The following is a 25,508-nucleotide window of genomic DNA, read 5'->3' on the forward strand; positions in this document are numbered from 1 at the left end:
CGAGGTGAAGCAAAGGCTTGTCCGTGGCAGAGAGAGCGAAGGGCGCCCGCGGCTGCGTCCCTGTCGCCCGTCCGACGCTTCGTCACTCTCGCGCGCTCTGCACACGCCGTGCGCGAGCTCGAATCCCTCGCACGAGACTCCCGAGAGGCGACTGGACCGTGAATCCAGCCTCCGTCCGCGAGCGAAGCGCCTGCCCTCGGTCTCGTCGGCTCATCCGACGCTTCATCCGCTTCGCGCCTTCCTGAGCGTCTGACAGGCTCCAGAGCAGCACCCGCGCGCTACAGCAACCATGAGCGTGCGTCTGCTCTCTCGGCGGTCTGCGGGGTTCGCAGCGGGCTTCCCTTTGCCCTGACCCAACACGAGCCCTCTCTGCCGACGCCTCGCACTCGGCAGGGAAGACGCTGCAGTGCAGGACAGGGTGGCTGACACTTGGAATACACACAGGCTCACGGCGCTTCCGCCTCGGCCGAGTATGGCGCCAAGCTCAACTCGCTGCACGCGCGCATCGCCAAGGAGCGCAAGATCCTCGAGGGCTTCCAGGCGATGCGTGCTGCGACGAGCAACCAGGACGTCATCCGCACCTGCGAAGCCAAGATCCGCGAGGCCCAGCGCACCATCGGCTGGTTCGAGGACTCGGTCCGCCAGCTCGAGGGCCGCGCCGCCGCCGCGTCCTCGTCGTCCGGCCCCGCCGCCGCAGCCGCGGCAGGACGCAGCGCCAGTCCGGCGGCGGCTGGCTCGGGCGCCGGCGGGTACGGCGGCATGCTCGACGACGGGCGGGGCGGCGCGCGCTCGCTCCCGAACCCGCCGCCCGGCGCCGCGCCGAGCTACGTCCAGCCGCAGGCGTACGGCGCTGCGGGACCGCATGGACGCGCCGAGGCGCCGGATGCGGCGAACCCGGGCGGACCGGGCGGGATGACGCTCTACGGCGGGCAGAAGGCCAAGGAGCAGTTCACCAACCTTGGTGCGCTCCCGTTTCTCAGACTTGCGGCCGTCGTCTCGAGCTGACGTGCAATGTCGCGACCAGACTTGATCAAGGCCGACACGCCGCTCACGACGGCCAAGATCTCGCGCATGCTCCACCAGCTCGAGTTCAAGCTGCACGTCGAGCGCCAGTACAAGGAGGGTATCGACAAGATGGCCAAGCTCTACCTCGTCGACGGCGACAAGAAGGCTCGGTGCGTGCATGCGCCCCGTCAGCCGCTCCGAGCGAAGACGAGACTGACTTGGGTGAATGCAGCGCCGACACGGAGAACAAGCGCGTCGAGTCGAAGCAGAAGATGGTCCTTCTGAACCAGGCTCTCAAGAAGTACAAGACGCTCGACGTCATGGGAGAGCTCGGCGAGGAGGAAGACGGTGCGCATGATGGACTTCCTCGAGGCGTCGAATCGATCTGACCAGAGGAATCCGCAGGCATCCCCGAGGACGTCAAGTCGAACCTGCGCCGCCCGCTTTCTGGCGCGCTGCAGATCACAATCAAGTCGGCGCGCGACCTCGCGCACGCGCCGCAGCCAAAGAAGTCGAAGCACCCGTCCGAGACGGTCATCTACGTCAAGGTTGAGGACACGCCGCGCGCGCGCACACACCCGTCGCGCACCGACCGGTGGAACGAGGATTTCGAGATCCACGTCGACAAGGCCAACGAGGCCGAGGTGACCATCTACGACAAGGTGCCGGGCGAGGGCGCGCCCGTCCCAATCGGCATGCTCTGGCTCCGCCTGAGCGACATCGTCGAGGAGCTCCGGCGGAGGAAGATGGGCGCCGAGGCGGGCCCGGGGTGGGTCACGGCTGCGCGCGTCGCGCAGGGCGGGAGCGGGAGCGGGTCGGGCAGCGCGGGCGGCGCGGCGGCGGCCGCGGGCGACTTTGGCGCGGGCGGACTCAACCGCGAGCAGTCGCTCGCGGGCACGTTCGGTGTCGGCGGCACGACGGGCAAGGGCGACGGGATCGACGCTTGGTTCGCTGTCGAGCCTGAAGGCGCGATCCAGCTTCACGTCAACTTTGGTGCGCCTCTTCCGCGTCGCTTAGCCCGTCTGAGGTGGACTGACCTTCTTCGGGCTCGCAGTCAAGTCGAACGTGCGCAAGCGCCCGTACGACGCCGGCGGTCTCGGCCGTCAGGGCGCCGTGCGCAAGCGCAAGGACTCGATCCACGAGCAGAACGGGCACAAGTTCGTCACGAAGCAGTTCTACACGGTCGTGCTGTGCGCTCTCTGCGGCGAGTTCCTCCTCAAGGGCGCCGGCATGCAGTGCGAGGACTGCAAGTATGCGTGCCACGGCAAGTGCTACCAGAAGGTCGTCACGAAGTGCATCTCGAAGAGCAACACCGATGCCGTGCGTTCTCCATCTTCCTCGTGTCTCGACATGCGCCTCACCCGGTCGATCTCGCAGGACAAGGACGAGGAGCAGATCAACCACCGCATCCCGCATCGCTTCGAGCCGATCACCAACATCTCGCCCAACTGGTGCTGCCACTGTGGTCTCGTCCTTCCGCTCGGACGGAAACAGGCTCGCAAGTGCAGCGGTGCGTGCATCTTGGCCATTCTGACCGGGCATAGCTGACCCTCAGCTTCCGCAGAGTGCGGCGTGACGGCTCACACCGACTGCATGCACCTCGTCCCCGACTTCTGCGGCATGTCGATGGAGACGGCCAACAGGCTCCTCTCTGACATCAAGTCGATCAACAGCAGCCGGCGGGCCGGCGTCACTCGCCCAGCTGCAGGTCGCGTAGCCGCGCCTGAGCGCATCCAGACGAGCGCGCCGCCGCAGCCGCTACCGCAGGATGCGTACGGTGGGCAGCACACGCCCGTCGGCGCGTACGACCAACGTGTCCAGCAGCAGCAGCAGCCGGCGCAGCAGCTTGCAGGCGAGGTCGGCCGTATGAACCTCACAGGCGGCGACCCGTACTCGCCCGCACCCGTTCAGCGCGTGCCTGTGCCGCCGATGGATCCGTACGGCGGAGTGCAGCAGCAGCAGCAGCCTGTGGCGCCACCGCCGCAGCCGCCTCAGCAACTTCAGCAGCAGCAGCAGCCTCCACAGCAAAGCGCGCCGCAAGTCACGGCGCCGCCCCGCTTCTCTTCGGCCTCGACCATCTCGTCTTTCGGCGGGAGCACCGACGGGCGCGACTCGATCGGCTCGCTCATCGGCGGCTACGCGAGCGACGGCGGCCGCCCGCCGCAGGTCCAGCCGCAGCCTCAGCAGCCGACCTATCAGTCCTTCCCGCCGCCTCAGCAGCAGCAGCAGCCCGCCTACTCCGCTCCGCCTCCCCAGGCGTACTCGCAGCACTCGTCCCAGGTGCCGCAACAGCCATACCCTCCGCGCTTCCAGCCGCAGCAGCCGCCGGCGTCTGCGCCGCAGCCGAGCCAGCTGTACTCGCCCGCCATTGCATCCCGCCTCCCGTCCCAGCAGCCGCAGCCCCCTCAGCCTACCCAGCAGCCGTACAGCCAGGCTTACCCGACTCAGCCGCAACCGCCTCAGCAGGCTGCTGCACCGCTGCCGCCGCAGGTCCAGCAGCCGTCCGCTGCGCTCCCGCCGCCTGTACCGCAGACGCAGCAGGTTGCGCCCGCCGCGTCAGTGCGCCAGCGCCGCATCGGCCTCGACGACTTCAATTTCCTCGCCGTGCTCGGCAAGGGCAACTTCGGCAAGGTCATGCTCGCCGAAGAGAAGAAGTCGGCGCAGCTCTACGCCATCAAGGTGCTCAAGAAGGAGTTCATCATCGAGAACGACGAGGTCGAGTCGACCAAGTCGGAAAAGCGCGTCTTTTTAACGGCCGCGCGCGAGCGCCACCCATTCCTCCTCGGCTTGCACTCGTGCTTCCAGACCGAGACGCGCATCTACTTCGTCATGGAGTACGTCTCGGGCGGCGACCTCATGCTGCACATCCAGCGCGAGCAGTTCACTCCGCGCCGTGCCAAGTTCTACGCCGCCGAGGTCCTCCTCGCGCTCGAGTACTTCCACAAGAACGGCATCGTCTACCGCGACCTCAAGCTCGACAACATCCTCCTCACGCTTGACGGCCACGTCAAGGTCGCCGACTACGGCTTGTGCAAGGAGGAGATGTGGTTTGGCAAGACGACTTCGACGTTCTGCGGCACGCCCGAGTTCATGGCGCCCGAGATCATCCTCGAGCAGCGCTACGGCCGCGCAGTCGACTGGTGGGCGTTTGGCGTCCTCATTTACGAGATGCTCCTCGGCCAGTCGCCCTTCCGCGGCGACGACGAGGACGAGATCTTCGACGCCATCCTCGAGGACGAGCCGCTGTTCCCGATTCACATGCCGAAGGACAGCGTCAGCATCCTCACCAAGGTGCGTTCTGCCGCATTTCTGGCTGTTGAGCTCTGCATGCTGATCACGCGAATCCGACAGCTCCTCACGAAGGACCCGGCGCGCCGTCTCGGTGCGAGCGAGGCCGATGCGACCGAGATCAAGAGTCACCTCTTCTTCAAGGACACGAACTGGGACGATGTCTTCCACAAACGCATCCCCAGTCCGTTCTATCCGGCAATCGTGCGCTCCTCCCTCGACCTCCCTCAACCTAGCGTATACAGAACTGATCAGAATTTTTGTGCAGAAATCGGCGACCGACACGTCTAACTTCGACACCGAGTTCACGTCGGAGCAACCGACGCTCACGCCGGTCCACTCGACGTTGTCCGCCGCGGACCAAAACGAGTTCGCCGGTTTCAGGTGCGCATCTCTTAAGGCTTCTCGAGCTGTCGCAGGGGCACTGCTGACGTGGACCGATCGCTCTTCGAAACAGCTGGACCGCAACATGGGCGCAGTGAGCGCGGGGTGGATAAGCCGAGCCGGGCTCGATTCTCGCCGTTTGCGCACTCGCTCAGACTTCAGCCACCCTTCCTTCCCTCACGATCATGGACGCTCGAACGACCGATACACGAAGCCTTACCCTATCCCACCCGAACCCTCCTGTAGCAACCGCGACCACGCTCTTTATACATACCCGGATCCCCTTCTCTCTCGCAGTAACCAGGTTCCTCGCCTCGCTGCCTGCTGAACTCTTCGAGACTAGCAGGTGATTTATCCACACGTGCTGGCCCTCGCACGACATGCTGGCTGTCTCCTCCCCTTTTTCCGTCGCCGCGTCTCGTCTCCGCGAGCACAGCTGCCAGATTCGCGCGGCAGCCTTGCTTGATGGGCCTAGCCATCGCTTCAGCGACGCTAAAATTCGCACGGATGCATCGCCTGGTCGGCCTCGCACGCACGAACCGCCTTCTACACCACGCTCCTGTTCTTCACGGACCTTCCGCGGACCTAGTCGTTCTGTTCTCGTGTCGCATTCTCCAGCTCTGCTTCTTCTCGCCCTTGTCTCCTGCTCCCTTGAACTTGAGCTACTTCCATGCCGTCATCTCGCCACATTCGTGGCGAAATGAGTGTATCGAGCGATTCCGACGAAGGCTCGCTGCACCGCCGCGCTCCTTCGCTCGCGACACGCTCGGACAGCGCGACGACGACCACTGAAGACACTGTTGAGGAGGAGGGCTACCAGACCGAGCGCGAGCGCCGGCGCGAGAGGCAGGCGGTTCGGGCCTCGAGCCCTCAGACCAGTGGACGGCGAGTGCACGTTATGAGGAGTCTCGGGCTCAACAGCTCGACGATGCAGAGCGTCTCGGTGCGTTCGGCCCCCATCCGACCCTGGCTGCGTGCGGGCTGACCGTGTCTCGCTTCGCAGAGCCGGCCGCCATCGTCCTCGTCGCAGACTGCTCTTGTTAACGAGAAAGGCGGCATCCCGGACACTGAGGCACAGACGAAAGAAGGCGGTGCCGTACCGCCTATGTCGACTCGCCGGAAGGTCTACATCGCTGGCGCCGTACTCGTCGTGGTCTTGCTCATCGCGGCTGCAGTCGTTGCCGGTGTCTCCATGGCGAGAAGGCTGCAGGACTTGCAGGGGTCGGACGAAACGGCTCAAATCCTCGCTTCTCTCGGAGTGATGGGCAGCAGCATGCAGGGCGTCTTGCAAGCTAGCACGACGAAGGCGTCTGGCACTGCGACCGTTCCTGTCGACGCCTCGGTCCCGTCATCCACGGGACTCTATGCCCGCTTCCCCGAGCTGCACGAAATGCTGCAGGGCAATCGGGACTTCCGCAGCGAATCGGCTGTTGAAGAACCTGGTCTCATTGCCGAACTTGCAAAGGGGCAGAAACCCAAGGTGCGCCTCCCCCGCGCAATGTGCACTTTGTAACCGCTCAGTGACCAACGGCGATGGCTTGCCGCGCAGTTCGCCTACCTCGGCTGTTCTGACTCGCGCGTGCCGGAAACAACCGTACTGGACGCGAACCCTGGCGATGTCTTTGTGGTGCGCACTTCCGTACGCTCATGACACATGAATCGGGGTTCCTAACGCAAGTGATGTAGACACGTAACATTGGTAGGAGCAACTCCGTGCGACAAGCATCCATCGCGAAGTCGCACCGACATCCGCACTCTCTGTGCCCGCAGGCAATCTGTACACGATGGACGACCTGTCCTCAGAGACTGTGTTTTCGTATGCGGTCGGCTCGCTCGGGGTGCAGCACATTGTGGTCATGGGTAAACACAATGCTCTTCTCGACTCACTTCAAGCTGACGCACATTCTCCCAGGCCATACCGAGTGCGGCGCTGTGCAAGCTGCAATCGCTAGTGCCCCTGACAACGTCCACACAAACATGGATCACACCCGCGTTGAGGTGCGGTTGGTTCATTCGAGGGCAACGGAGAGACTGATGAGCGAAGCGCATGTCCGCAGACCTGGATTCGACCTATTCGCCGCATCTATGCAACCAGCGAGCGCAGTGAGATCAGCTCTTTCCGCCAGAAGTGGTCAAAAGCGGATCGAGTCGACGCTGCGAACGTAACTAACGACGTGTGGAAGTGCGTCGTTACTTCACGGCTTCCTCTGTGCTCACTCAGCTCAGATTCTGACCAGAACCCTCCTGCCCATAGCGCACTCGTTGAAGAGAACGTGAAGAGCACTGTGGAGCGGATCAAGCTGGACCCGACCGTTCAGCGCGTACGCTGTCCGCGCTTCTCCAGCTCTCGCACGCAGTCTGACGCTTCTCCATCCAGTCGTGGGCCGGCTATCTCTCGCACAATGCTTCTAACACTGTCACGAATACGGCAGACCTCCCCGCCGCGACTCAAAACTCGGCGGGCACTCATCGTAAGCGTTCACAGCTCGTCCTCTGTCACGGAACCTCACTCAGCCTCGCTCCTCATCTGCAGTACCCCTCTTTGCTCGGGAAGCTGCGCCGTCTGCCGATCCGGTCGAGCTTTGGTGCGTTGATCGCCTGTTCCTTTCGACCTTTTTCCCCCGCTGCTCTCGAAGATCAGGCCATCTGCGCGACTTCCCTCCGTTCATCCGAAGACCTGCTGACGTAACTCTCTGTTTGCATCTCGCACTGTGAAAACAGGGTCCATGGCTGGGTCTACGACGTCTCAACTGGCATCGTGCACGATTTGGTGCGTGGCAGTACCACTCATCGGCGTCGCAGCTCATGCTGATATTTCTTGACACTTGTAGGGCATCTCCGCGGGACCACATGGAGCATTTTTACGCAAGTAATCGAGACCTGCTGTGGCTGCTAAACGGGCTGGGACCGCGGCGAAGTCGCCGACGGTAGAGGCATGGCGGCGGGTCCGTCTTTGGAGCTATTCCTATCTGACGAATGCACGAGTTATCTCGCAATCGATCGCTCAAATGCGACAGTGCGTGTCACGCCTTCTCGCTCCCGCGTGAGCAGCAAGTGCGGAGGTGTGCAGAAACGATACTGGCAGGATAGTGCACGGATCTACTCGACGAATCAACCCCATGTACACTCTAGAGCTCCATGTCGACTTCGATAGCTCCATATACCTCGCCCGGTAGCGTTCCAGCTTGATGACAGCGCGACAAAGTGGCGAGGCGGAGCCATTCGAGCGAGTCCTCTTTGCGCGCCTTGCGCCACGGGCCGACGTGCTTGCGGGTGTACGGGCGACGGAGCGCGGGGAGGTGCACGAACTTCGGGAGCCAGGCGGCCTCGTCGGCGTCTTCGTCTTTGTCTTCTTCGCTGTCTTCGTCCGACTCGGAGATCAAGGGCAGCTTGGTCGAGATGGGCCGGAGGGTCGTGCTGGGAAGGAGGGCGAACGGGGTGCTCGGGAAGGAGAAGCGCGGTGCGTCGAGGATTGACGCATGACGAGCGCGCGGACGAGGCGACGGAGGCGGCAAGAGCTCGCTCGGTGCGATGCAGACGGGACTGTCGATGTCGATGTCCATCTTGAACGGGTTGTCGTCCGAGTTGTCGCCCATCTCTTCCTCAACGACGTCGAGGAATGAGGGCGCCGACTCTGCCGAGCTCGCTGCTGGGAGCGCACAGGCGGGACGGGGAGGTGCCCAGGGTAGCGACTCGCGCGAGGCTCTGCGACGCCCGGACTTGGGGGCCCGTACCGAATCGCGGCCAGCCTCTCGCTGAACGCTGAGCGCGTTGCGAGTGCGAAAAGGGTCGGCGAGTGGGTTCTGCAGGCCGGAAGCAGACCGGACGGAACGGTGAGAAGGTCAAGTCAGCGGCGGCGAAAGTGCCGTGGCGCGGAGCGAGCGCACCAGTCGCGGCCGCGCATTGGCATTTGCATCCGTCTCGAATGCGCTCGAGAGCTGCGGCGGGAAGTGCGAGAGCGAGAAGAAGGGCGAGACGGTCGGGCGCGGAGGAGGAGCGGTGAAGGCGAGCATGGAGGGCACGAGAGAGTGGCTTGCGGGTTCGCCGCGAAGTGTCAAGTATCAGCCTCGTCAGGCTGCTGTGTTGTCCGCGAGTGAGCGAAGAGAGATGAGGGAAGAAGGGAAAGCGGACTGGGCGAGATGAACCGAAATTCCCGACTCGACCGCTTCATGAACAGCAAAGTATGGCAGGAGACCCTGAAGACCCGCAAAGCTATCTGGCCGCGAACGTCGTATTTGATCAATACAGTTGACCGGGCGCAGGCCGGACGAAGAAGTCGCCGCGCACCTCTAGCAAACCGAAGCAAACCTGCCGTCGACCCGACATCAAGCTTGACGCGGAAGTCCTTGTCCTTCGAGCGGTTGACGAGGTCGGTGCAGACTTTGAGGCGCGGCAGAGGCGTCAGCGAGGTGCGGGAAAGGGGACGAGGCGATGGCGGCGCCGGCAGCATTCGCTGGATGGGCCGCCACGCTGCTCCGTGGCGCAGAGGGAAGTGTGCGCACCCTTCTCGAGGTTCTTGACGCTACAGGAGCGTGGCAGATGGCGGGGTCAGCACGGGGCGTCTAGGATACTCGGCTCGCCTCCTCCTCGCAACCGCGCAGAGTTCGCCGAACCCGCCGAACGCAGGGATCGCAGAGGGAATCAGACGAACTTGCGCGACGTGAGCGTGATCCTGGTGCGGTGGGTCTTGACAGCCGGGGCGGCAGCATCCATCTCCTTGTCCTTGGCGACGTAAGACGACATGGTTGGACGTACGCCTGGTGATTGGGGGGCGACTCGACCGCTTCATGAACAGCAATGTATCGCAGACAAGCCCCGAGGTGCCGTCGAGCTATCTGACGGACGGCGCACGTCGGATCTGGTCAATGCATTCGAGCATTCAGTTTGCTGGACGCAGGCGGAGTGAAGAAGTCGCGCACTTCTAGCGGATCGAGTTGAAGACTCCTGGCCGAGCGCGTCAGCTATCGCTCGCGTCATGGTGCATTGACGCAGAGTAGAGAGACGCACGGCGGCGGCCTATGCTCAACGAAATGGGCAGGAAACGAAAGCTCCCTGCGTTCGCCAGAAGTTGGGCCGTGCTGCTCGACGTGGTTGGGCTCGCAGCGTCCCACTCGTACTGGTCGCCACATTGTACAAGCGGGTCGTGTGCGACATCGGGCGCGACGCTGTCGCGCCCGCCATGATCGAGGCCGCCGTCTCCTACCGCGACACCGTTGGTAGAGCCCTGCCGGTGCGAACCTTTGGCCATCAAAGTGGGGAACCTTCTGGTGGAGTTGCTGAATTGGAGGTGGGCGAGTAAGGCTGCGGCGCGGCGGGTCGAGGTGGAGAGTCGGCGATGCGGAGCACGTCGAGCGGAATCATGTACTCGTGCCAAACGTGGTCAGGCTCTGTTGGCATCACCACACCGGGCTCCTCGGAGCCGGGTATCGTGTAGACAGGCCAGACTGCAACACTTTGTGCGTGAGCCGCTGAGCCGTAGCATAAGAATGAGAGGACAAACGGGTGTGGCTTGCGGCGGCAGGGAAGACGCGGCATGCGTCGGGGACCATGGAGCGTTTGATGTCGGCGTAGGTCCAAGAGGAATGCTTGTAGTACTGGTACTGGAAGAAGGCTTGACGTTGTCCTGCGTGGTCTGCACTCGCTCAATTCATGCCAGATTCGGAGATGGGGACGACGAGACGACACACACCGTACATCTTGGCCCTGCGCAGCTTGCGTTGATTCGCAATCTTGTGTATCGCCCGCAAGCAGTCGTCGCACAGCACGCGGTCCCGTCTGCGCTTGGTCTCGTCGTACTCGTCGCTGCAGTCGTGTAGGAGGTCGAGATCCCTGTTGTCGTCCAGTCGGATCAAGTCCCACGCATCTAGATGCACCGTCTAGTAGAACGTCTCCATCGCTCGCGTCCACAGCGGTTTGGACGAGGGCACGACGTCGGACTTGTTGGCGGGGCGGCAGGAGATGCGCGTGCAAACGCCGGTTCGAGCAAGTGCGGCATGGCAGCCGGGTCCGGGAGCGCGAGATGCACGTACACGTGGGACCGAGGCATGTGCGCGGGGTCCGAGAAGGGGAGCGACAAAAGCAGCAGCAGCAGCAGCGAGAGTGAGGCGACCACGTCCCCCTGTCGACGCTTTCGTCTCCGTGAGCGCGTGCTCCGTAAACCTCCCGACAGAACGTGAGCCATCGTCGCAGGGCTTGAATCGCTTGAAAACCCGCACACTCGCTGTCGGGTCCGCACCAACGCTCACACCCGGCATCCCCAGAGCATGGCAGCGCCCGGATCGTGTGAAGAGCGCATTCAACCCTCTCGAGAAGGCTTTATGACACGACAGTTTGCACACTCGATGGCGCTACGCCATCTCGCCTACAACAGCCGCGCGTGAAGCAGCGAGAGCGGAAAAGAAGGAAGAGCGCAGGAAACCGGACGTCCTCACGAGCCAAGTGAATGGCTCGCGGAACACCAGGTCCATACCGCACAACCCCCTTCACCGGCCCCTCGCGCCGACGATCGAGAGCTCGAGGGGAGCGCTTACGACGAGGCGATGGTGACCTCGACCTCGACGCCCGACTCGATCGACATCGAGGTCTGCGCGAGCGAGACAAGCGAGCGTCAGTTGCGGTTCACAGACTGCGGGAGTAGAGAAAGAGAGGAACGCACGATCTGCTTGACAACCTCGGCCGGCGACTCGAGGTCGATGAGGCGCTTGTGGATCTTCATCTCGAGCTGTGTGCAGAGACAGACACGGGTCAGTTTCGCCGCGGTTGCCGAGCGGGTGGAGTAGAGGAGCGTACGTGGTCCCAGGTCTTCGAACCCTCACCGCAAGGCTGTGTTGGCGCAGAAGGAGAGAGGCAGTGTCAGCAGTCGGGAGGATCTGCGAGTGCAGCGAGACGGGGGAACGGACCGTCTTGCGGGTGACGATGTGGAGACGCTTGGTCGGGAGGCGGACCGGGCCCTTGACGCGGAGGTCCTTGTCCTTCGAGCGGTTGACGAGGTCGGTGCAGACTGTGGGGCGCATCAGAGGCGTCAGCGAGTTGTGGAAGAGGTCGATGAGAGGAGGCGATGGCGGCGGCGGCAGCATTCGCTGGATGGGCCACCACGCTGCTCGATGGCGCAGAAAGAAGTGTACGCACCCTTCCCGAGGTTCTTGACGCTGCAATAGAGAGCAAGATGGGAAGGTCAGCACGGGGCGTCCGGGATATTCGGCTCGCCTCCTCCTCCTCGCAACCGCGCAAAGTTCGCCGAACCCGCCGAACCCGCCGAGCGCAGGGATCGCAGAGAGAATCAGACGAACTTGCGCGAGGTGAGCGTAATGCGGATGCGGTGGGTCTTGACAGCCGGGGCGGCGGCGTCCACCTCCTTGTCCTTGGCGACGTAAGACGACATGGTTGGGCGTTTGTGGGTTAGTGGGTGGGGGAAGGGGGCAAACGCTGAACGCGGAGTCGACGCAGAGGTGACCAAAGGTGGAGAAAAGAGGAAAGGACGACGACGCGTCGAGCTTGACGGCAGATTCTGCTGGACTCGCCTTCCCTCGCTCCCCGCCTTGGTAGGACCTGCCAGGCGTGCTCACTCGCCTGATCTACGCTCCAATGAGCATCTCTCGCGTTCTGCGGTTCGCCAGCTGCGTTGGCGCCGCCGCGTCAGGACCCTCGTCCCGCCAGGTCTCGCTCATCACGACAAGGTCTGCACGGCTACTCAGGCTTGCCGTTCCGTCCAGTCCGACCACACAAGGCTTGAATCGGAATTTGTGCACTGCGGCAGCTTTATACGGCGGCTGCGCGACTCGGCGGCCGGGGACAGCTCGTCCGCCTCTCCCTCGACGTCGCTGTATCGGGATCCGCCTGGCTGAACAGGCCATGACTGTCCTCACGTACTGCTCTGGGGCGTTCCTGACTTGCTGCTGTCTTGCTTCTGCTCTTGCCCAGACGGCGAAAGCCCTCGTCGCGCAGATACCCTCCGTTTCCGCCAAGTCAGCCCGCTTACCCGCGACTCAGGCCTGCTTGGGCGAGCGTTCCTCGGCCACTGCGAAAGATGCTCGCGTCGACCAACGCCGCCTACCGCTCTGCCAGTGATATGGCCCGTGGAGCCATCACAAACCGACTGACAGCGCGGCCTGCTTCCGGAACGGACAGCCAAAGCTGTTCCGGCGGACAGCAACTGATCCCTGCGGTTGCGCGAGGTGACTCCCAAGCGGTCTGCAAGGTCCTTCGGATGTACGCTTGTTGTGGTGTAGCGGAAAGACGGTGCGCGAACGAACAGGACTCATTACTCTGCGGGCGAGAGGCAGAGCCTTCTAGCAATTGGAGAAGGGAGAGCCATACCTGTACAGCGCTTCAGCTCTTGCAGAGCGGACTGATGTCTTGAGCGCGCGAGGAGAGGGGGCAGCTGGCGGCGAGGCGCTTTCGCTTCGATCGCTTCCATCTCGCTCCGCCGCCTCGACCGCGCTCCAGCCGAGCAGATTCGCACGCACGCCCGAGCTACACATCCAGAGGAGCCCTACACAGCCTGCACCGTTCTGCGCCCGCGCCCTCCCGCTGCGCCCGAGTGCCCCGTCCCCCTCGCCGTTCCCCGCCTCGCCCTCGTCATCTCGCACGCCCGCCCCGCCGCTCTCTGCGCCGCACAGTGACAGGCGATGCTGCCCAACCGCCAAAAGGTCGACATCAGCGTGCGTTGCCTCGCTCCTCTCGCCCGCTCACTGCGCGAGTTCGCAAGCGCATGCGATGCGCTCATGGTCACGTTGCGGTGCATTCATTCGGTTGGCGCTGACCCTCGCTTGCGCAGTCCTTCTCGGAGCAGGAGAAGGAGCTCTTCCAGAAGTACGGCAAGGTGCCCGCGCAGAAGAACCTCCTCGCCAACAAGCTCAAGGTGCGCCCCTCTCCCCTCCCTCTCCTCCCTCTCCTCCTTCCCCCCCTCTTCCTCCCGCTCCTCCGACCTGCGCGGCCCGCTGACGCAGGCTCGCCGCACTCGCGTTACAGGAGCGCAAGTACTTTGACTCGGGCGACTACGCCATGTCCAAGGCGGGCGTCTCGCCCCCTCAGTCGGTCGGCACGGCGATCCCCTCGCCCGCCGACATCCCGCACGCGTCGCCCCCGGGCCAGTCGGGCGGGTCGGGCGCGCAGGCGATCCCCGGCGCGTCGACGAGCCCGACGAGCGGAGACAATGTCGGCGTCGGCGTGAGCCCCGGGAAGGAGCCGTCGTTTGGCAGCCCGAGCAGGGAGGCGCACACGCAGATGGGGTCGCGCTGAGCTGCCTGCCCGACCCACCCTCTCTTGGATCAGGGCGGACAAGGTAGAGGAGGCAGGGGTTCGCTTGTGTGAGATCAAGGTTGCCCGCCGAGGTGGGGCTTCCCGAGGAAGACGACGACGAGGACGGACGATGAAGGCTGCGGCGATGCTCTCGGATGGAGGCGCTACTCTCTTCCACTCTTTCTGCTATCGTGTCCCCCTGCGGTACCTCCAGGCTCCCTTTCCTCGTTGTGCGGGTCCAACTGTCCGGGTCTCTGGCGTTCCCTCCCCGCTCTCTCTTCCCCCCTGCCCTCGCCGCCCACTCTGTACAAAGTCATAGCGGCGTGAATGTCACCCTGTAGTTCTGCGTTCTCATCCCGTGCACGCAGCCCGAGTGATCGAGCGAGCGCCGGAGACATTCTCGTCTCGACTGGCAAGCGAGTCGAGCTCGGGAGAGCCGCCGACTCGCTCTCCCCGCCGCCGCCGCTCTCTCCGCCCCGCTGTGCGCCAGTCTCGAGCGAGCATGGGCGCAATCGCCACCGTCACGTCCACCTCCAAGGGCTCGCAGGCGCCCCCGCCGCTGTGGAAGCCCGCGTCCGTCCCCCCCCGCCAGCAGCCCGCGCTCCCGCCGCGCGCAGACGTGCCCGTCCCGCGCGCCCAGTGCGACAAGGCCCTCGCCGCCCTCCTCAAGCACGTCGAGAAGGTCCAGCAGAAGCGCGACGACGACGACCTCCTCGGCGAGCAGGACGAGAAGGTGTTTTTGGTCGTCGGGCTCCGCCAGGCCCCGAAGCGCGAGACGCACAAGCCTGTTCGCATGTGCGTAGTGCTCTCTCGCGCCCAGTGGCGCGGCCCGGACTGCCCGAGTGCGACGAGCGAGCGCTCACGCGTGCTTCCCTTCTCGCGCGCAACACAGCCCCGTCCCGCACCCCGTCATGAACCCCAAGACGCAGCCCGTGACGCTCTTCACCAAGGACCCGCAGCGCGAGTACAAGGACCTCCTCGCCGAGCTCAAGGTCGGCTTCGTCGAGCGCGTCATCGGCCTCGACAAGCTCCGTACAAAGCACAAGACGTTCGAGGCCAAGCGCCAGCTCCTCAAGGAGGCCGACCTCTTCCTCGTCGACGACCGGGTCATGCCCGAGGTCGGCAAGTGCCTCGGCAAGATGTGGCGCGACGCAAAGAAGTGCGTTCTTCTTCTGGCCCAGCTCCTCTCTTCCGCGCGAGTGAGCCATCGCTGACTCGCCCTCTTTCCGCGCGCTTGCAGGCAGCCTATCCCTGTTGCTCTCCAGCGCAAGGACCTCAAGGCCGAGCTTGAGCGCGCCGTTGCGTCGTCCTACATGAACGTGACGACGGGCACCTCGCTGTGCGTCTCCTCGTCCTGGCCCACTCTCACTCTACCTCCCGCAGCTCACTCCCTTCCTCTGCTTCCCTCACAGCTCGATCAAGCTCGGCACGACCTCTCTGCACAGCCAGTCCGAGCTCCTCGCCAACCTCGACGCCGTCCTCCCCTACGTCGCCACGCGCATCCCGCACGCGCCCGCGTCGTTCCGCAACGTCCAGTCGCTGCACCTCAAAACGTCGACGTCCGTCTCGCTCCCGATCTACAACGCGCCCCTCTCGGAGCGCTTCGACGCGCTCGAGCCGAGCGCGGCCGACGCGCAGCAGCGCAACGAGGCGCTCGAGCGCAAGAAGGAGGCCAAGGAGGAGCGCCAGAGGCGCGAGGACGAGCGCGAGAAGCGCAGGGTCGAGCGGAGCGCGACGCGCGAGGGCAAGGGGAGGCTCGAGAAGAAGCGCGAGCGCGACGACGACGCTGAGGAGGAGGAGGGCGAGGGCGAGGCGCCGCTCGTCCCGGTTGAGGACAAGGCGGACGAGGCGGCAGAGGAGGAGGCGCCGAAGCCGGCGGCGAAGAAGGCCAAGAAGGAGCAGAAGGCGGCCACGGCGGCGGGCAAGGCCAAGGCGGGCAAGAAGGCTGCGTCGGCGAAGAAGGCCAAGGCATGAGCCCTGCCCCGCCTCTTTCCGCCTCGCCGCCCTTCTTCGTCTTCCGGTCGCATTGCAGTTCGGTCACCCTTGTACCCCTCTCTCGTCTTTCTCAGGCGCTCCCTCCTTGGCTTGTTGTGCAACAGTGCTCTCTTACCGTCCTGCACCTATCCGAGAGGTGTCACTACCGTCCGCTTGCTCTTTGCCCGCTCCAAATCTGCTGCATGTGCTGGGAGTGTGCAGTGAACGTAAATGTGCAGAGGATGCAGGCACGACACGGGAAGGAGGCGCTCCGGACGCGTTTCCGAACCGCGAGGTGTGCGTCTTTCTCGAATCGCTGTCGTGCGCACCTTCTGATCGTCGGCAAACTGCAGTCGGAAGGGCCCCTCTGGCCTTCCGTGCCGTTTCGGGCCTGTCGACATTCGACGGTGGCTAGAGTTGGTGAGGCTCTTCTTCGCCATCCTGCCTACAGACCACGATCAGGCTTTGCGAAATACTTCAAGCTGTGTCAAAGTGCTCAGCCATTCATCAACAGCGCCGGCGACTGGTCTCCGCACGCCGCCTCCCTCATCATGCGTGCTCGTACGTCGGTGTTGCGTCTTCGCACTCTAGCCGATCGCGGGATTGGCGATTACGGATCCAAGCCGCTTTGAGCCCTTCTTTGAACAAGTCGCGAGTGCTCATGGCCCTGCCTGGCGTGCTAGAGCCTCTGTTCCGCCTTCTCTTCTCCCAATTGCGCACCGCTCCCGCTCCCTCCCCACCTCGGGGCTCTTTGCTCGTTCCCCTGCTTTCGCTACATCACACACCATGGCTACCGAGACTGAGACCCTCCCCGCTGCTGTCGGCTCCCTGTCGCTTGCCGGCGAGCCGCGCAAGATCACGCCGCTCGAGCCGTCGGGCGTCCTCGACAAGTATCAGCCCGTCGACCTGACTCCCGCCGCTGGGCGCCAGTTTGAGACTGTCGAGCTCAGCGACTTGCTCGACGCGCCGAACGCAGACGAGCTGCTCAAAGAGCTTGCGATCACCAGTGCGCCTTTCCTCCTTCTTCTTCTGTGCTTTCTCCCGCCAATCCTTCTGACCCCCTCTTCGGACAGTCCACCGTCGTGTAGTCGTCTTCTTCAAAAAGCAGCAGAAGGCGCTGACGGACGACCAGCTCAAGCGTCTCGCACGCAAGCTCGGCACGCTCACCGGCGGCGAGGGCTACCTGCACATTCACCCGACCGAGATCGGCCGAGAAGACAACGAGATTTCGCCTATCCAGGCCGAGAGCTTGTGCGTCGCTGCTCAGTCGCTGCCATCAACGCTCGAGCCTTTCCGCTGACCTCCCTCGACTTGTTTCAAACCACAGCAAGCGCTCGCGGGACAAGCGCAGTGCCCTGGCGAGCAACGGCTGGCATACCGACATCACCTTCGAGCCAGTGCCGAGCGACATCGCAATCCTCACGCTCACGCAGATTCCCGAGAGCGGCGGGGGCGACACACTCTGGGCTTCCGCTTACGAAGTTCGCTTGCCTTGATCGTGATGCGGCCTTCCTATCTCTTGCTGACTGCATTGCGCTCGAAAGGCATATGACAGGCTCACGCCCGCGTTCGGCAAGTGGCTCGAAGGCTTCACTGCCGAGCACTCCGGCGAGCAGTTCCACCAGGTTGCCGCGCTGTGGGTCTTCCGCTTTTCCACGCTCGTACTTTTGCAGCGCTGAAACTTGTTGAGCGCCTCGATAGCCGAGGCACTCCCCTGTACACGGACGTGCGCGGTCACCCGTCGAACAAGGGCGACCACCTCAAGGCCATTCACCCGGTCATCCGCATCAACCCTGTGACAGGGTGGAAGGGTCTCTTTGTCAACCCCGTCTTCACCAAGCGGTACGCTTCCGTTGCATAGGATGTAGGATCTAACGCTGACGAGCTCTGATACTGCAGCATCGTCGAGCTCTCGTTCGACGAGTCGGCTGTCGTGCTCAACTACCTCTTCACGCTCATCAAGGACAACCACAACCTGCAAGTGCGATTCAAGTGGGACAAGAACGACGTCGCACTGTGGTCCAACACGTCGTCTTTCCACAACGGTGCGGCGAGGTCCTCCTCAGTCTCCCCTTTCTCGCCGACCTTCCATTCGGGCTCCTCACTTGCCCGAGCTACCATGTTGACCCAGCCACTCAACTGACACTTGCAATCTCTCTTCCATAGTCACTGTCGACTACCAAGGCATCGACCGCGTCGGGCACCGCGCCGTCTCACTCGGCGACAAGCCATACTTCCACCCTGACGCCGGCGGGCGCAGCCGCCGCGAGGCGCTCGGTCTGCCCATGTGGCTTGAGGAGTAGGCAACACGTTAAGCGGGAAAGGCAACGAATGGCTTCGAGCCAGGCAGTACGACTTCACGTCAATGGAGTAGTCAGTACCTTCACGAATGCCTCGTTCCGTACAGCTGAGACAGAAAGGAAAGCAAAACATGCGAGATGCAAGGGATTGCGAAGAGTACGAAACATCCCAACTGCGGAGCCTACGGAAACGACCTGACACGATGTTCCACCTCTGTGGGCGGAGCGTAAGAGGGAGGGAGCGGGATCCTGCGACTTGTCTACAACCGCTCGGCCTTTTTGACCCGCCAAGCCTGCGCGGGCAGAGCTGCAAAAATTCCGGGCGTCAGCAACTCGTGTTCTCTCGATGGTCGCGTCTGCAACAGGTGATGCCCCGATGCGAACACGGGGATGGGGAGAGCAGGAAGACGCACCCTGCAGCCTCCTCGCGACGGGCTGCACGAACGCGACGAGGACGCACGCGCCGGCGAGGATGCACAGCGCCGAGACGTAGTAGTAGCCGTCGCGCTCGGTGAGGCACTCGCCGCCGAGGTCGGCGCACGCGGCCTTGCCGTGGTCCGAGACGCACTCGCGGCCTGTCGCAGGGCTGTCAGTGCCCGTCGTGTAAGAGAAGGAGGAGAGAGGAGAAGCAAGGAACGCACTTGCGACGACGAGGTCAAGGTTCTCGTCCTTGACGTGGCACACGGCAACGCTGAAGGCGTCGATGCCCTTGAGCACAAAGTACTTTGGCCACGTCCCGCCGAGGTTCGAGACCGTGTTAAGGAGCTGCGGGGCGTGAGAAAGGGTCAGTAGCGCGCAAGCGAGGGGGCCAGAAGAGGGCGCACGGTCATGTAGGTGCCGCCGATGAGCGGGTCGGCGATCTGCGTGTGGAACGCCGAGATGCCGACGAATTGGACCGTACTGTACGAGACGCGCCAGAATTAACGACCTATATACGGCTTTGCATGACCTGGGATCAGGACATCTCAAAGTCGGCACGACGCACCTGGAGAAGCTCGACCCGACGGTGCACGCGACGACGAGAAGGAAGTACCACGTCCCGATGTCGCCCTTGGGGAAGTTGGAGATGAGGAGCATCGACACGACGGCCCACGCGAGGCGCGTCCACATGGCGATGAGCCACTGGGCAGCAGCGACCAACGAAATCAGCTTCTTTCGCGAGGCGCGAAGAGGTGAGACGAGGCAAAGGCAGGACGCACAGGCTTGAGCGGCTTGTCGCCCTTGCTCCAGCGCGCGGCAAGGTACCCAAACAGGATCTGGAAGGGAAAGTCGATGAGGACTGCGAGCGCAAGGTCCTCCTTCTTGAGACCCTTCTCGAGCAGCTTGAGCGACGTCGCCGCGTCGTTGGCGGCGGTCCCGAGCTTGGTCACGAGGTGGACGAGGATGAACTTCTGGACATCTGTGCGCGACGCAGGCAAAGAAAAAGGCATCAGCATCCGCAATGGCGGGAGGCGATTCCACAAGGGCCAGCACTGAACGCACGCCTGAGCTTGCAGATGTCGCGCATGATCGAGTAGACCTTCTTGAGGTCCATGTCCTCGTCGTCGCCCGCCTTGACCGGATCCTGTGCGGAAGCAAACAGTCGGCACCGTCAGATTCCGCGCGGCGGATCGCCCGGAACGGAAGCGGGTTTGCGCACGCACCTCGGTCTGGAAGAAGGCGAGGTAGCCGGTGACGACGATGAAGGCGACGGCCCAGAAGTGAAGGTAGCCCGAGAGTGTCACGAGGGGGTATTCGAGCGGTGTCGAGCGGAAGTACTTGTTGCTGCGTGGGTCGCATTCAGGCATGTCAGCTGCTCGCTGTCTGCGAGGAACAGTCATGCGATTGGCAGCACGCACCTGAACTCGACCGAGTTGAATGCGAGGAAGACAGTGAAGGAGAGGAAGTAGCCCGTATTAAGGCCGATCGTCTGCGCCGTCGAGGCGTACGAGAGGTTCTCCTTGGACAGCAGTGTCAGAGCCCAACCTGCATGGAGCCTGAGGTCAGCTGAGGGGCGAATTGGAAGGGGAGATAGACCGAACCGTCTACTGCGATATCTGCGGAAAGGACTAGGGAGGTCAGCTCAGCTTCAGGCGCTCGACTGACAGGCAAAGCGCACCCTGTGTTGCGGCAAAGAAAACGAGCGTGAAGAAGAGTCCTGTCAAGACGTTGACATCGGGCTCTTCCTGCGAATGGGAACCGAAGGTCAGCCCCCACATGTCCGCTCTGACAGCCGAAAGATGAGCGAGTACGCACGACCTCCATCATCTGCTGGACGTGGCTGCCGAGCCACCAGAACATGAGGCCGACGATGGTCTGGATGGGCACGATCCAGCTCTTCCTGCGTCCGAGTTTGGGCGAGAAGACCGAGTCGACGACGGGGGACCAGAGGAGCTTGAGCGAGTAGGGGTAGGTGCAGAGGCTGAAGATGCCGATCTGCGAGTACGAGAGCTTTGCGCGGAGGAGGAACGGGATGGACCCGAATGCGAGGCCGACAGGGATGCCCTGCAAGAGGTCTGGCGACGGTACGAGAGGGTAAGTCGTCGACGCTCTTTCGGCAGACCCGGCTCGGCAGACGCACAGAGGGCGACGAGGAGGGCGAGTGCGCGCTTGTCGCGCGCGCTGAGCGGCCCTGCGTCGTCTGCATCTGCGCCGAGGAGGCCCTGCTTGTCCGCTGCCCTCGCGTGCCCGTCCTCTGCGAGCTGGATCACGTCGTGCACGTTCCGGTCGCGCACGGCCCCGCGCTGGAGCATGGCTGCGGCCGGATCTGCAGCTACGGCGGGCTGGATCGCCGTCGTTGCCGCGGCAGCGACGGGCACACGGCGACGCGGAGTAGGAGCGGGCGGCGGAGGCGGCGGCGGCGAGGGCGACGGCGAGAGCGGCGCGACTGGAGACTGCGACGACGGCTCCATCGGGCGCACGCGGGCTCGTCTCTTCTCGCGCGCAGGAGGCGGCGACGGAGAGAGCGAGACGACGATCTGACAAGGCGGTGCACCCGCACCCCGCCTCTCGCAGATTGTGCAGCTTGACACAGCGTTGGACGTACGACTTTGTCAGAGAGCAATCAGCGCAGCGCGAGAAAACAACGATGCGGAAGTCGCGAATCGAGTTGCGACGACGGAACATCGAGGAGGGGCTACTCATGACAACAAGGACACTCCTCTAGACAGACGAGCACGACTCTAGAGTACAGCATAGATCACAGCGGCGCCTCCTGCACCCACTTCACGGCACTGAGCAACAGCGCCCTCAGCTTGTCCTCCCGGAGCACCACGTCGGCCCAATTCCTCAGCCACCACGGGTCCTCCCTCCTGTCCTCGTTCTTCTCGACAACGTCCTCCGGCAGCCTGTAGTCCTCCGGCCCGTCGAGCTGGTAGTGCTCGACGCGGACATGCGCCTGCGCAGCCCAAAAGTGCGCGTCCATCTCGCCCGTCCGGAACCGCACCTTTGCCCTGTTCCTCGCGGCCGCGTCCGGCGTCGAGTCGACGAATCCGGCGACGACGAGCGCGGCGTGGTCCGGGAGGAAGAGGAAGCTCATCGAGAGCCCGCCCGTCGGCGACAGCGCGACGTCGACCGTGCGCAGCAGCTCGAGCTGCGCGCGGAACGACAGCGCGTCGAACGAGTCGGTCACGGTCCACTGGGCGCCGGCAAAGGCCGGGTCGAGGCGCAGCGCGTCGAGCGTAGAGGTAAAGTTGACAAAGTGCCGCCGCCCGCGCTTCTGCACGGCGAGGAGGTGCGGCGGGCGGTCGGGCCGCCCTGCTGCAGGTGCGAGAGACGGAGGAGATAGGTCGTAGGTACGGTAGACGTGGTCGCGGAAGGCGCGCAGGGTGCGTGCGCGGTTGGCGTTGTTCGAGGCGTACGAGATCGAGCCAGCCGAGCCAGTGCCGATCACGAGTCGCTCGAAGCAGACTGCCGAAGAGTCACCCTCGCTCTCCGGGAGCAGCGCAGAGAGCGCCTCGACCGGGTGCGACGTCAGCAGCGGCATGAGGTCCGCGTGCTGCCGCTCGCATCGCGCGCGCAGGTCCTCCTTGTCAAAGTCGGTGCAGTTGAGCACAGCTGCAATGCGCGTCTCTTCGGGCCTGTCGTCGAGGCCGAACTCGCCGAGCGTCTCCCACAGCCCAAAGACGTCGTCTGCGAGTCCGTGCCCAAAGTTGAGGTCGCCGTCCGCGATGAGCTGGTACGCGATCGTCGTTCCCTCGCGCCAGACTTGCCCCTCTGCCGCCGCTAGCGGCATGTCGGACCAGGGAACTTGCTCGAGCGCCGCCGTCTTCAGCCCATCGGCGCGCCACGTCGCTTCCGTGCGGAGCGCGACGAAGCCAGGCACGAAGTCGTCAAACTGCCGCAACTCGTTGTGCGCGTCGTCGTCCGCGACGCCGTACAGGATGCGGTACGCGTCCTTGCCGCCGGGCACCTTGTCTCGCCGCCGAGGTTCGCGCGCGAGACAGACGTGCGAAAAGGCGCATCGGCGGGTGTCGCGCGTGCGGCCGGTGCAGATCGCGTACGATGCCGTCGGGTCGCGTGTGCTTGTTACTGGCCGTGAAGACGCCTCTGAGAGCGAGTCGCGGCGCACGAGGCTGTGGACGGCGAGGAGCAGGAGCGCAGCGGCGACGGCGAGGCCAGCGAGGCGAGTGCGCGACATGCGCGGCGAGCGGGCGCCACACGCGCTAGTCCACGAGCGAGTGCGGCCCGCGCAGCTCGTACGGGTGCTCTGTGTCGAGAGTGATTGCGCGGCAAGCGGCGGGAGCGGAAGAGACGCGGCGGAAACCAACGCCTCGATCACGCCGCCGCTTCGTCTCTCAGGCTCTCCTTTGCGCGAGAGACCATCCAGCGCATCCTGAAATAGCCTACACGTGGCGTTCCCGAGCCTGCCGGTGCTCCCGTCGACCGCGCCGCCGTTCCACCCGCTTCATCAGTTGCAGCACATTCCCTCGACCGCGGCTAGCGACAGGCAGCTGCAAGAGCTCGGCGGGGAGCGCCAGACGGCTGGAGAGCTGTGTTACTATGACTCTGTAAGTCGAAGCCTCCCTACGAGCTGTCCCTGCCCGTACTTGCTCGCCCTTCCGCTGATCTTCCCCTTTCACCTCGGTTCCGTCCGCTCCTCTTACCGACGTTCACCTTTGTCGACCTTTCAATGCCCATTCACTTCGCGGTGGCAGCGTCCCGGCTCTACGGCTCGCCTTGACTGGCTTGCTTGCGAAGCGCCCAGTCGCGCGACTTACGCTTGTCGTGGGCGCGTGTGCGTCTCGTTCCCCTCAGCCTGATACGCCTTGTATTTTGCTGAAGCTGATCAGCGCCATGTGACACAGTGCTTGTCGTCTTCACGGTGTTTCCAGGCGTTCTCCCTCGACCGCACTTGGCACTCTTCACGCTCGACAAGCCTGCTGCGGGCCAGCACAAGCTTGCGTCCGTCCCACCGCAGCAGCGGAAAGGACTCGGGGCAGTCTACTCGACGCACAACTGCGTCGGACCGTCCCGAGAGGGCCCCGAGCTTGACGGGAACCGCTGCCACTTCCAGTCTGTCCCGCTCTCGCGGTCAAGTTACCTCTTTTCCGGCACTCACACCGTCTTCTCTCGCAGGAATGTATGTCTCGAGCTTGACAACATCCTCCGCGCGCCGCAAGAGTACCCACAGCACAACAACTTCCAGCGCTCGTCCGTCTCGCTCACCTACTTCCGCCCGCCCGCCGCTCGGGACACGCCGCACTACTGGAACGACGAGCACCGCTGGATCGAGCCGTGGGTGCGCATTGCGCGCGACTCGTACCTCACGCCCGAGGTCGTGTACGCGCCTATGCCCGAGAACTCGCGGTGGAGCGATGCAGAGACGGCGGTTCTGCAGGAGGCGTTCTGGCCCGAGAACTTTGGACACAGCATGGGTGCGCAATGGTTCCCCCACCTGCACATGTGACGAGGCCCATACGCGAAGGTCTGCTCTCGCTGACGATCAGCGCAACGCACAGGCGACGACTTCCTCCCCGTCTTCCGCCTCGCGCGCTCCTTCGGCCTCTGGTCGCGCTCCGACCTCCAGGTCATCACGCACCCGCCCTGCTCGGACCGCGGCCACCCTACCCGCGGCTGTGCGCACCACGCCGAGCTCTCGACTTTGCTCCTCGCGCGCCCGCTTGAGGACTACAACACGAGCCTGTTCAACGCGCCGCCGCCGTTCGAGGGCCGCGCGTGCTTCAGGAACTTGCTCGTCGGGACGCGCAGGCTCGGGATGGGCTTCCCGAGCGAGCACGTCTGGCCCGAGTTTGTGCGCGAACTGCGCGTGGGCGCCGGGCTCGATCCGCTGGCGAGGCCGAAGAGGCAGAGGGTCGTGCTGCTGCAGAAGGTCGGGCGACGGACGGTGCGCAACTACGACGAGGTCGAGGATGCACTGAGAATGAGGTTCGAGGTTGACGTCGAGGTGGTCAACCCGGAGGAGCTCTCGCTGGCCGAGCAGCTCGAGCGCATGCAGCAGACCACGGGTGCGCATCTACCTTGCGCGTTTTGTGCTGGGTGGCTGGACTGACTTTCGCTTCTCGCAGTCGTTGTCTCGCCCTGCGGCGGCGTTTCCTTCAGCGCGATGTTCCTGCCTGCCGGCTCTTCAGCCGTCTTCATCGAGTGCGTGTCTTTCACCCCGACTGTTCCCTTTCGATACACAAGCTGAAAACCGGAAGCCGTCTCTGCAGCTACTGGGACGCACGGTGGAACACAACCGCACAGATACGCACCGCTTCGGCTCTCTCATCGCGGTTCTGTTGCACGCAACGGACCTGACTTGCGTCACATCGCAGATGGAACGTTTCATCTACACCTACAACGACAACGTCATGCCTTTCTACTACCCCGTCGAAGTGCGTCGCGTGGCTGCTGTCTTCTCCTTCCGCGCCGTTGAACGTCCCTTCGTTATGCTTGCAGAAGCGCGACCTGCACCTCGACCGCTCCAAGCTGCCCGACTGGGTCGACCCGAAGGACGAGTACGAGGTCTGGCGCAACTGGCCCAACGTTACGGTCGATGTCAAGCGCATGGAGCGGTATGTCTTCTCCGGTACGTCGCAATGCCGTTTCTTCTCTCGCGTGCTATCTTGCAGGAGCAGCGGCGCTGATGCGGGGTCGCTCGATGACGGACAGCCCTGCTGCATGCCGAGGTCTCGTATGGCTGGCACGAATCGTTCCGCATGGAATCGCCAGCGCCTCTGACTTGACCCCGGTTTCTGTACGCCGCGCGGACTATTGTTGTTCGTCAGCCCTTGATGTTACTTGTATTGCACACTCTGCATGCCTTTGCGATTCATGTTTTTGCGGGCGAGGCCGGGATGAAGGGATCGCCAACCGCCTTGAAAGCAAAGTAGGACC

The 25,508-nt window shown here is 63.8% G+C and overlaps 10 protein-coding genes across 10 annotated transcripts; 6 read left to right on the forward strand and 4 right to left on the reverse strand.

Moving 5' to 3' along the window:
- Positions 1-289: 289 nt before the first annotated feature.
- On the forward strand, positions 290-4,775 carry PKC1 (protein kinase C; the record flags this gene model as incomplete). The annotated part of the gene is made up of 11 exons (XM_076648376.1): positions 290-295; positions 445-961; positions 1,025-1,175; positions 1,238-1,353; positions 1,411-1,998; positions 2,060-2,325; positions 2,383-2,515; positions 2,570-4,296; positions 4,357-4,497; positions 4,562-4,677; positions 4,751-4,775. 11 exons carry the CDS (start codon positions 290-292, stop codon positions 4,773-4,775), a joined length of 3,786 nt encoding a protein of 1,261 aa, XP_076506065.1.
- Positions 4,776-5,377: 602 nt separating this feature from the next.
- JCM10292_005771 (uncharacterized protein) lies at positions 5,378-7,550 on the forward strand (the record flags this gene model as incomplete). Its single annotated transcript, XM_076648377.1, has 12 exons — positions 5,378-5,620; positions 5,681-6,157; positions 6,227-6,304; positions 6,364-6,376; positions 6,448-6,500; positions 6,571-6,675; positions 6,735-6,859; positions 6,932-6,998; positions 7,055-7,148; positions 7,211-7,262; positions 7,399-7,447; positions 7,509-7,550. The coding sequence occupies 12 exons, from the start codon at positions 5,378-5,380 to the stop codon at positions 7,548-7,550; spliced, it is 1,398 nt and encodes a 465-aa protein (XP_076506066.1).
- A 255-nt stretch (positions 7,551-7,805) lies between these two features.
- On the reverse strand, positions 7,806-9,420 carry JCM10292_005772 (uncharacterized protein; the record flags this gene model as incomplete). Its single annotated transcript, XM_076648378.1, has 4 exons — positions 7,806-8,326; positions 8,965-9,057; positions 9,180-9,199; positions 9,329-9,420. The coding sequence occupies 4 exons, from the start codon at positions 9,418-9,420 to the stop codon at positions 7,806-7,808; spliced, it is 726 nt and encodes a 241-aa protein (XP_076506067.1).
- A 1,783-nt stretch (positions 9,421-11,203) lies between these two features.
- Positions 11,204-12,058, reverse strand: RPS20 (40S ribosomal protein uS10 RPS20; the record flags this gene model as incomplete). The annotated part of the gene is made up of 6 exons (XM_076648379.1): positions 11,204-11,260; positions 11,333-11,398; positions 11,467-11,499; positions 11,577-11,677; positions 11,806-11,825; positions 11,967-12,058. The coding sequence occupies 6 exons, from the start codon at positions 12,056-12,058 to the stop codon at positions 11,204-11,206; spliced, it is 369 nt and encodes a 122-aa protein (XP_076506068.1).
- A 1,246-nt stretch (positions 12,059-13,304) lies between these two features.
- On the forward strand, positions 13,305-13,917 carry JCM10292_005774 (uncharacterized protein; the record flags this gene model as incomplete). Its single annotated transcript, XM_076648380.1, has 3 exons — positions 13,305-13,337; positions 13,454-13,537; positions 13,648-13,917. The coding sequence occupies 3 exons, from the start codon at positions 13,305-13,307 to the stop codon at positions 13,915-13,917; spliced, it is 387 nt and encodes a 128-aa protein (XP_076506069.1).
- A 502-nt stretch (positions 13,918-14,419) lies between these two features.
- UTP30 (Utp30p) lies at positions 14,420-15,891 on the forward strand (the record flags this gene model as incomplete). The annotated part of the gene is made up of 4 exons (XM_076648381.1): positions 14,420-14,712; positions 14,810-15,076; positions 15,158-15,256; positions 15,330-15,891. 4 exons carry the CDS (start codon positions 14,420-14,422, stop codon positions 15,889-15,891), a joined length of 1,221 nt encoding a protein of 406 aa, XP_076506070.1.
- Positions 15,892-16,677: 786 nt separating this feature from the next.
- On the forward strand, positions 16,678-18,194 carry JCM10292_005776 (TauD/TfdA dioxygenase family protein; the record flags this gene model as incomplete). Its single annotated transcript, XM_076648382.1, has 7 exons — positions 16,678-16,897; positions 16,965-17,142; positions 17,219-17,372; positions 17,436-17,527; positions 17,593-17,733; positions 17,791-17,936; positions 18,058-18,194. The coding sequence occupies 7 exons, from the start codon at positions 16,678-16,680 to the stop codon at positions 18,192-18,194; spliced, it is 1,068 nt and encodes a 355-aa protein (XP_076506071.1).
- A 257-nt stretch (positions 18,195-18,451) lies between these two features.
- On the reverse strand, positions 18,452-21,082 carry JCM10292_005777 (uncharacterized protein; the record flags this gene model as incomplete). Its single annotated transcript, XM_076648383.1, has 13 exons — positions 18,452-18,498; positions 18,605-18,766; positions 18,833-18,956; positions 19,016-19,091; positions 19,177-19,313; positions 19,391-19,590; positions 19,674-19,755; positions 19,835-19,955; positions 20,030-20,156; positions 20,213-20,227; positions 20,290-20,356; positions 20,427-20,686; positions 20,752-21,082. 13 exons carry the CDS (start codon positions 21,080-21,082, stop codon positions 18,452-18,454), a joined length of 1,749 nt encoding a protein of 582 aa, XP_076506072.1.
- Positions 21,083-21,369: 287 nt separating this feature from the next.
- JCM10292_005778 (uncharacterized protein) lies at positions 21,370-22,809 on the reverse strand (the record flags this gene model as incomplete). The annotated part of the gene is made up of 1 exon (XM_076648384.1): positions 21,370-22,809. One exon carries the CDS (start codon positions 22,807-22,809, stop codon positions 21,370-21,372), a length of 1,440 nt encoding a protein of 479 aa, XP_076506073.1.
- Positions 22,810-23,171: 362 nt separating this feature from the next.
- Positions 23,172-25,357, forward strand: JCM10292_005779 (uncharacterized protein; the record flags this gene model as incomplete). The annotated part of the gene is made up of 9 exons (XM_076648385.1): positions 23,172-23,179; positions 23,327-23,406; positions 23,477-23,684; positions 23,748-24,046; positions 24,131-24,637; positions 24,698-24,795; positions 24,947-25,006; positions 25,071-25,200; positions 25,284-25,357. 9 exons carry the CDS (start codon positions 23,172-23,174, stop codon positions 25,355-25,357), a joined length of 1,464 nt encoding a protein of 487 aa, XP_076506074.1.
- Positions 25,358-25,508: the final 151 nt, after the last annotated feature.

The sequence above is a fragment of the Rhodotorula paludigena genome (assembly GCF_050403205.1).
Source record: "Rhodotorula paludigena JCM10292 DNA, Rt_paludigena_JCM10292v1_ctg15, whole genome shotgun sequence".
In the NCBI taxonomy this organism is placed as follows: domain Eukaryota; kingdom Fungi; phylum Basidiomycota; class Microbotryomycetes; order Sporidiobolales; family Sporidiobolaceae; genus Rhodotorula; species Rhodotorula paludigena.